Below are 9,496 nucleotides of genomic sequence, written 5' to 3' on the forward strand. Positions count from 1 at the left end.
TGGCCACACCACACGGCTTGCAGGATCACAGTTCCCCCGTGAGGGATCGCACTTGGACCCCAGCAGTGAAAACTCTGAGTCCTAACCACTGAGCCAATAGGGAATTCCCAAATCCTTGTACTTTAAAAATGACAAATGGAAAAAACACCTAGAATTCTTGCTTTCAATGAAACTCTTATGTCTATACAGAGTTGCACTGTTTAATGGTCCATCAGGAAACTTCTAAAGAGTAGAGTAATGGTTACCATGATCACCTTACCTCATGAGACTTCTACCAATGTTGTCATGTCTCAAAACAGAAAAGGGGTATGCTGCCATCGGATGGTAACAGGAGCTCAGTTGTGACCACATGGTCCAAAAAGTGACGCTTCTAAAAAAAACCTGTTCACCTGAAATCCATTTTAAATCTTAAAAAAACTACTTGTTACTGACTATGCATTCAGTTTATAAAGAAAAAGTACACTCAAAAAGCATGACATAACTAAAAAGAAAACCAAGTATAAAGCATATTATTATTTCCCCCCATATCCTTCATTTTGTTTACAACTGTCCAGTGTAGGTTTTTTTTTTCCTTTTTTTAAATTGGAAGATCACTCCTTTATGTTCAGTAAAGTTGATCTTGTTCTTTGACCCAACTAAATCACTATGTTTCGACTTTTCTCTCATTTCATTCTCAAGGTTCACTCTTAGAGGTCAAGATGCTTTGCGCTGTTTCTCCTGCACCCTCAGACTTTCCGTATCCACACAGAATTAATTACCTGTTTCTCATTTCACAGCTTCTTCCCAGGGTCCTCTCTCCCAGTTTCCCATCAAAAGCAGAAGGAGAAATGACAGGCACGGTGGCTCAGCTGCTGAGCGTGTACATTCCCTGTGGGGCACTTTTTCTTAATGGAAGCAGGAAGATTTGCCCCTCTTTTCTAAAGAAAACAAGTAGCCAATCTTTTCCGGAGCTGGTGTGGGCTGGGCGGGGCCCAGCACTGAACTGCCTTGGCCTTTTGACAATTATTGGATGTGGAGGCTGTGCCTGGATGACATGGGATTCTCTCTTTTTTGCTCCTTTGGTATCTTAGCAGCCAAACCACAGCTCTCAGGAAGCTTTCACTCTCAAAAAGCACTTCTAAAAATCTGATCATGTATTCTGATTTTTATTCCAAAAATATCATACTTTTTAAAAATTCAGTCAGTTCAGTTCAGTCGCTCAGTCGTGTCCGACTCTTTGTGACTCCATGGACTGCAGCACGCCAGCACGCCCCACAGGAGATGTATATGCTGCAGACAGATAGGCTTCCCTGTCCATCACCAACTCCCAGAGCTTGCCCAAACTCATGTCCATCGAGTCGGTGATGCCATCCAACCATCTCATCCTCTGTCATCCCCTTCTCCTCCTCCTGCCTTCAATCTTTCCTAGCATCAGGGTCTTTTCCAATAAGTCAGTTCTGCGCATCCGGTGGCCAAAGTATTGGAGCTTCAGCTTCAGCGTCAGTCCTTCCAATGAATATTTAGGACTGATTTCCTTTAGGATTGAGTGGTTTGATCTTGCAGTCCAAGGGATTCTCAGGCATCTTCTCCAACACCACAATTCAAAAGCATAAATTCTTCAGTGCTCAACTTTCTATATAGCCCAACTCTCACATCCATATACGACTAATGAAAAAACCATAGCCTTGACTAGACAGACATTGTTATCAAAGTAGTCTCTCTGCTTTTTAATATCCTATCTAGGTTGGGGTATAGCTTTTCTTCCAAGGAGCAACCGTCTTTTAATTTCATGGCTGCAATCACCATCTGCAGTGATTTTGGAGCCCCCCGCAAAATAAAGTCTCTCACTGTTTCCATTGTTTCCCCATCTATTTGCCATGAAGTGATGGGACCAGATGCCATGATCTTAGTTTTCTGAATGTTTATTTTTAAGCCAACTTTTTCACTCTCCTCTTTCACTTTCATCAAGAGGCTCTTTAGTTCTTCACTTTCTGCCATAAGGATGGTGTCATTTGAGTATCTGAGGTTATTGATATTTCTCCTGGTAATCTGATTCCAGCTTGTGCTTCATACAGCCTGGCATTTCTCATGATGTATACTCTGCATAGAAGTTAAATAAGCAAGGTGTCAATATACAGCCTTGACATATTTCTTCCCCAATTTGGAACCAGCCTGTTCCATGTCCGATTCTAACTGTTTCTTATTGACTTGCATACAGATTTCTTAGGAGGCAGGTAAGGTGGTCTGGTATTCCCATCTCTTGAAGAATTTTCCACAGTTTGTTGTGATCCACACAGTCAAAGGCTTTGGTGTAGTCAATAAATCAGAAGTAGATGTTTTTCTGGAACTCCTGCTTTTTCAATGATCCATCGGATGTTGACAATTTGATCTCTGGTTCCTCTGCCTTTTCTAAATCCAGCTTGAACATCTGGAAGTTCATGGTTCATGTACTGTTGAAGCCTGGCTTGGAGAAGTTTGAGCATTACTTTGCTAGCGTGTGAGATGAGTGCAATTGTGCGGTAGTTTGAACATTCTTTGGTGTTGCCTTTATGATTGGAATGAAAACTGACCTTTTCCAGTCCTGTGGCCACTGCTGAGTTTTCCAAATTTGCTGGCATATTGAGTGCAGCGCTTTCACAGCATTATCTTTTAGGAACTGAAATAGGTCAGCTGTACTTCCATCACCTCCACTAGCTTTGTTTGTAGTGATGCTTCCTAAGTCCCTCTTGACTTTGCATTCCAGGATGTCTGGCTGTAGGTGAGTGATCACACCATCCTGGTTATCTGGGTCATGAAGATCTTTTTGTATAGTTCTTCTGTGTATTCTTGCCACCTCTTCTTAATATCTTCTGCTTCTGTTAGGTCCATACCATTTGTGCCCTTTATTGAGCCCATTTTTGCATGAAATGTTTCCTTGGTATCTCTAATTTTCTTGAAGAGATTTCTAGTCTTTCCCATTCTCTTGTTTTCCTCTATTTCTTTGCATTGATCACTGAGGAAGGCTTTCTCTCTCCTTGCTATTCTTTGGAACTCTGCATTCAAATGGGTATATCTTCCCTTTTCTCCTTTGCCTTTTGCTTCTCTTCTTTTCTCAGCTATTTGTAAGGCTTCCTCAGACAACCATTTTGCCTTTTTTCATTTCTTTTTCTTGGGGATGGTCTTGATCCCTGTCTCCTGTACAATGTCATGAGCCTCTGTCCATAGTTCTTCAGGCACTCTATCAGACCTAATTCCTTGAATTCGTCACTTCCACAGTATAATTGTAAGAGATTTGACTTAGGTCATACCTGAATGGTCTAGTGGCTTTCCCTACTTTCTTCAATTTCAGTCTGAATTTGGCAATAAGGAGTTCATGATCTGAGCCACAGTCAGCTCCTGGTCTTGTTTTTACTGACTGTATAGAGATTCTCTATCTTTGGCTGCAAAGAATATAATCAATCTGATTTTTGCATTGACCATCTGGTGATGTCCACGTGTAGAGTTGTCTAGAAAGTAATTTTTAAAGTTAGTTTTCTCCAAAATTATTTGGAACAAAAAAAAGTATTTCTGAACAACTTTCAAACAAGGTTTGCCCTGAGCAGTTTGTTTTGGGACTTGTCCTTTAACGATATCCTTTTAGTAACAAAAAGTGGGGTTTTTGCTGGGATGATTTCTAGATAGAACGTTGACTAGATGACTAAAGTTTCAGGGTGTAAGGTGTGGACTAGAAGAAGGCCACTTGCAGGCGCCTATGTAAAAAGCAAGGGCAGATACTCCCCCCTAAAAACACACACACAGTGTGTGTGAGGGGTTTCGGGGAGGTGGGCAGTATATAGGAACTCTCTGTACTAAAAAATTTCAATTTCTCTGTAAACCTAGAATGGTTCTCAAAATAAAGTTGCCTGGCCTTCCCCGGTGATCCAGTGGTTAAGAATCCACCCGCCAATGCAGGGGACGTGGGCTCGATCCCTGGTCCAGGAAGTCTCCACACGCCTCAGGACAACTATGCCCAAGTGTCACAACTACTGAGCCCGCGCACCCCAGAGCCCACGCTGGCCAGAAGCCTGTGTGCCCCCACGGGAGAGCAGTCCCGGCTCTCTGCAACTGGGGACAGCCACGCGGCAACAGAGGCCTGGTGCCGCTAACAGTACACAAACAGATACACAAGCCAAGAGTCGGCTGATTAAAGAGAGAGAGATACTGACACTCGGATTCTAACAGAATATGTTGCCTGTGGTTCTAATCTCTAGTCATCCAGGTAGTGGTGGTGGCTGAAAGGGTTTCAAAGTCGTAACACAAAACATACTGGGAAACTTTCAACCCAACATAAAAGGAAACAGGTCAAAGCAGGAAGCCTGGCATGAACTGGAGTGACCCCAGCATGTTGACAGGACAGGCCGTAGTTGGCAGATGGTGCCTGGGGCCTGCCAAGGACAGAAAATCTAAAGTAGCTATTCACACGAGATTACGCAGTTAACCAATCAAAGGGAATAACTTGTGGGAGCGAAAGAATTTTAATCAATGGGTTAAAAAACTTACATAACCATGCTGAGCATAATATATGCAACACTGACTTCCAGGTAATAGCATGAGTTTTTTCCTCTATGTGGGAACACTTCACTCTGAACAAACCTGATATACCGCAGCCTGACTGATCATTCGTCGCTAGGAAGCTCTGGCACAAGACTTTTTATTTAATATAGCAAACTCCCAGAGTACGTTTAAAATAGTCTGCTCTTTTAAAGCTTCTTTGCACATAATTTTAAAGAGAATATATAAACTGAGGTATATCTGTGTTGTAGTTTCATGAGCACACACTTCAATTTCTGATAAGGGAAGCTTTTGGATACATCACAATAAAATTTCATTTCATGAAAAAATAATTTAAGTCGTGAGGTATGTGTCCTGAGATCCTACATGCAGTGTAAGCTCCTGGGGTGAGGGTGGTGCATGAGGAACACACAGCACAGAATGCAACGTGTGGATGGAGCTCCCGAGCACACAAGTCCCTTCGTTACAAAACGTGCCGAGCCCAGAACACAGCAAGGAAGTCCCGGTGTGGTGTGGCCCAGGCACTCTACGGGTAGGTGTATACGTGCAAGGATGGGTATGCCACGGCGGTCCTGTGGCTTCCCCTTGTGCCAGGATGTCTGCTCCTGGACCAGCTTGGCTTCACGGATGGAGCTGGCTCTTGGCTGGGGTTGGTGCTTCTCTTTGGATCGCAAGACACTGTAAATCCTGGCTTCTCTTTCTGTGCAAACAAGATAGAAGAGTTGAATCACTTTGTGCTGCAATTCCTAAAGCTATAGTTAGGACTGGGGCTGCTGTTACAAGGAGTTAGAGACAGGCAGTCGCATTTCTCCTCAAATACCAAAGTAGCCGACATTGTTACAGGGCAGGGGTGAATCAAGCATTCGCCCTAGTCCCTGAGATGGCCAAAGAAAAGTCCACGGGTGATGGCTTAATTGTTCTGAGAAGCTCAGGGGTTGCATTTTATAAGCTGTTTAGGAACATTACACAAAGAAAGAGAACTTGATTTACAAGGTTGGAGACTGCCCAGAGTTTTTAAACTCTTCTCTGACATACCATGGAAGTCAAACACCTACATCTCTGTTACAGAAACATTAAACTAGAAATTTAAAGAAAAATGGAGTAGAAGTAAAGGCTCGGATGGCATTCAGCTACTCTGCTGGGTTTAAATGAACCCCAATTTACATGTTAAGCCTCCCCAGCATGTTTCAGTGGGGGGATTCGGCTTTAGCCACCTACAGACATCTTGCAGTGGACGCCGTATGAGGAAAGGGGACAGTCATCACTTATCAGCGTGTCAGCACAGAATCCTCTTGGACTTGACTTGATCTCCACCTCTCTTTTCACTGTTCTGTTTCTGTGATATCATGGTGGTTGGACTATTTACCTTGTTACTCCTCCTAGAGGATCATGGCCTTAAGGGAGGGCTCATGTTATACAGCCCTCAGAGGGCCCCACATGGTCAGATCTTCATAAGATACTGATGGGTAAATAAGAGCATCATTCTCAGAATCCCCAAGCAGCAGACTTGAGAAGATGGCAGGGATCTGATCTTGAGAAAACCATCCAATCTCTACCTAGTGTGCGTGTGCATACTAAATTCCTTCAGTTGTGTCTGACTCTTTGTGACTGTATGGACTTTATCTAGCCCGCCAGGCTCCTCTGTCCATGGGATTCTCCAGGCGAGAATACTGGAGTGGGTTGCCATGGCCTCCTCCAGGGGATCTTCCTGACCCAGGGATCGAACTCTCATCTCTTATGTCTCTTGCGTTGGCAGACAGATTCTTTACCACCAGCGCCATCTAACCACAGTAATACAGTGGTCCTCAATTTTTGCTCCACCTGGACACATGTGAGCAGCACTTTCCCAGAGACATAGCCAGGGTTATTTGAGAACATGTGTTTTCCTGGTTCCTCTGCCTTTTCTAAATCCAACTTGAACATCTGGAAGTTCATGGTTCATGTACTATTGAAGCCTGGTTTGGAGAATTTTGAGCATTACTTTGCTAGTGTGTGAGATGAGTGCAATTGTGCAGTAGTTTGAATATTCTTTGGCATTGCCAGCTGGTTCACCAGCTCTATTTTTTTCTCCTCCTTCTAAGGAAGAATGGGGCTTCCCTGATGGTTCAGTGGTAAAGAACCCACCTGGCAATATAGGAGACACAGGTTCGATCCCTGGGTCAGGAAGATTCCCTGGAGAAGGAAATAGCAACCCACTCCAGTATTCTTGCCTGGGACATCCCATGTTCCCACTGTAACCCTCGAGAAGCCTCAAGGGTTACAGTGTATGGGGTCACAAAAGAGTTGGGTACAACTTAGCAACTAAACAAGTAAAGAATGCGCAGGTACAAATGAGCAAGAGAGATGTTATTATAGGGACAAATATGAATTCATTCAAACTTATTCTTCTAAAAAAGCGGGTCATTCACAAACCTCTGTACTGAACGGTCACTGTAACTGGATGTGAGACACCCCTCACAGCTGATGGTGGCACCCCAATTTGTTGTTAACATCTCCTGGGTTGAGAATCGCTGCATTCACTACCACTTTTTACCTGAAGTGTTGCTGTGGAGTTACGAAACAGTTAGTTGCCTAACAAGTGTTCACTGAAACAAAATAAAATTCGCCATGCAAAGTGTTCAGCCCTGGGTGAGCTTCCCCAGTCCTGAGGTGCCTTGTGGGCTGTGCTCCGGGCTGGTCAGGTGTGTGCAGCCTGGTCAGGTGTGTGCAGCCTGAGGAGGCAAACCACCTGAGATGTTCGCCTCAACAGAACAAATCCACGGAGACAACACTGTGTGGACTGTGGATCACCACCCCTCCAATCATATAATACATTTGAAAAACAAAATCAATGTGGGCGCATATATATACACACACACACATACACACACACACATATACACACATACGCATATATTAGGTGAAATACCTGTATTCTGTCTATATTCTTAGTCAAAATCAAGGTGGTCATATCTGTTGGGTCCAGGGAGGTGCTTTTACCTCTTCCGTTTAACTGGGACTAAAATAAAGGAACATATTCTCACTAAATTTTCCACTTGGACAAGTGTGTGATTGTATAAAACACACAGAGGACTTTTTATTCATGCATGTTGATTCATTATGGTTCTCTCACTTTGAAAAGAGAGGCAGAATGCAAGTACAGTAATTCAAAGAAAAGAAGGAAACTACTACTTACTGAATGCCTACTATGTGCTGGGCACTTCACACACGGTTTCATGTAGAATATTCTCAGCAACCCCATGGTGTAGACACTACAACCCCAGCATTTTTGATGCAGGAACGGAGCCCCGGGGGTTAAGGAACTCACAGAGGATGACACAGTGGGGCTGGGGTCTGAGCTGGAGGCAGCCCCACAGCGTGCGCTCCTGCCGCTATGGCACCGGACGCGAGCGGCCCTCGATACTGAACGAAGATGGCTGCGCTCTGCTCGGGCTCCGCGCTGTAACGCCGAGGGGCCTCCTTCTATCCTCCTCGCCCATGGCGCAGCGTTCCGCACAACGAAGGCCTCATGCACGCAGCTTGGCTGCTACTGTACCCAAACCTACTTTATACATAGAAGAATCGCGGATTTTATAGCCACGCTCCAAAGCGCTAAATAGTCGGTTGGATCTGTCCCTTCTGTTTCCTATCGCATCCTACTCTGGACGGTAACTTCCTGCTTACTTGTTAAAACCCCCAGCAGATGCCAGGGTCCCTGAGGCAGGATGGTGTTTGGTTCGATGCATTCAGTAGGTGGCCTGCACGAAGTGTACAGTATAGTTTGTTGAATGGATGGACGGAGCGTCCAGCAGCCTGCTCTTATGATTTGGGTATAAAAATCACAATTCACCAATGCGTGATATCAGACTTCAATGGTGTCCAATCCAAAGCAGTGTCAGTGTCCCACCAATGCTAATGTCCCCCTGCTCCCAGCTGCACTGTCAGGGTGACAAGGGGCGATGGCATTCTTCGCCCTGAGGGGGAGATGCACTAATTGGAAAAATCAGAGCAACTGCGTGACAAAGACTAAAAACGGAACAGAATAGACAGCCCCAAACTTAAGAGCTTTCAGGAAAAAAAGTAAATATTGGAGGTGATGGATGTGTTAATGAACTAAATGCTGACAATCCTTTCTCAATGTATATATGTGTGTATGTGCGTGTGTGTATAAAATCACATTGTACACTTTAAATATATTTCCAAAAAAAATTTTAATAACTTTTCTATGCGTGAGTTAAAAAAAAAAAGGCAAAAATAATACCTTATTCAATCTTGATTTTTCATATTTCATCATTGAAGAACTGGCATTCTCTGAAGTTCTGAAAAAGGCAGGAGGCTTTTGCAGAGTAGAAGGAAATCCTGCCCTTTCCTAGAAGGATTGCAAAGAGAACAGTTTTCAGTTGCTCTGTTATAATTAATCTACTCACAACAGACCCAATTCACCCAAGAGCGAATCTCCCGCCTCTGAAGGCCTTTTCATCTTTGGAGAGCAGGGGGTGTGGCGTGGGTGTGGCCGTGAGGAAGGAGGTGCCCGCATGACCTTGGCGGGCACCAGGCCTGATCTCTCGCCACCCAGCCACTCTGGACTGGCTCTTGCCACCACTTTTCCACCACTACCTCCTTCCTCTGCAAATCCAGACTTGGTGGACTCCTGGACTTGCTGTGTTAGAGTCTAGTGTAAGGGCCAAGCTGAAGTACGCTCAGGGATGTCCAGAGGACACACGTCAGTTGTGTTCAACTCTCTGCGACCCCATGGACTGCAGCACACCAGGCCTCCCTGTCCATCCCCAACTCCCCGGAGTTTACTCAAACTCATGTCCATTGAGTTGGTGATGCTATCCAACCATCTCATCCTCTGTCATCCCCTTCTCCTCCCACCCTCAATCTTTCCCAGCATCAGGGTCTTTTTCAATGAGTCAGTTCTTTGCATCAGGTGGCCAAAGTTTTGGGGTTTCAGCTTCAGCATCAGTCCTTCCAATGAATATTCAGGACTGATTTCCTTTAGGAT

General features: G+C 44.5%; 1 protein-coding gene across 3 annotated transcripts in view; it reads right to left on the minus strand.

Moving 5' to 3' along the window:
• Positions 1 to 4,463: 4,463 nt before the first annotated feature.
• AGBL2 (ATP/GTP binding protein-like 2) overlaps positions 4,464 to 9,496 on the minus strand; it is a 29,676-nt gene continuing 24,643 nt past the window's right edge. For 2 of the 3 annotated variants that reach the window (XM_010842425.1, XM_010842423.1), the window contains 3 exons: positions 8,750 to 8,857; positions 7,418 to 7,507; positions 4,464 to 5,209 (listed from right to left, as the gene is read on the minus strand). In XM_010842425.1, the coding sequence (XP_010840727.1) occupies positions 5,036 to 5,209; positions 7,418 to 7,507; positions 8,750 to 8,857 (372 nt within the window). In that variant the 3' untranslated portion in view covers positions 4,464 to 5,035. The remainder of the gene's footprint in view (positions 5,210 to 7,417; positions 7,508 to 8,749; positions 8,858 to 9,496) is intronic. The other variant, XM_010842424.1, reaches the window with a different exon arrangement.

Source organism: Bison bison, unplaced genomic scaffold, assembly GCF_000754665.1.
Source record: "Bison bison bison isolate TAMUID 2011002044 unplaced genomic scaffold, Bison_UMD1.0 scf7180017864178, whole genome shotgun sequence".
NCBI lineage: Eukaryota > Metazoa > Chordata > Mammalia > Artiodactyla > Bovidae > Bison > Bison bison.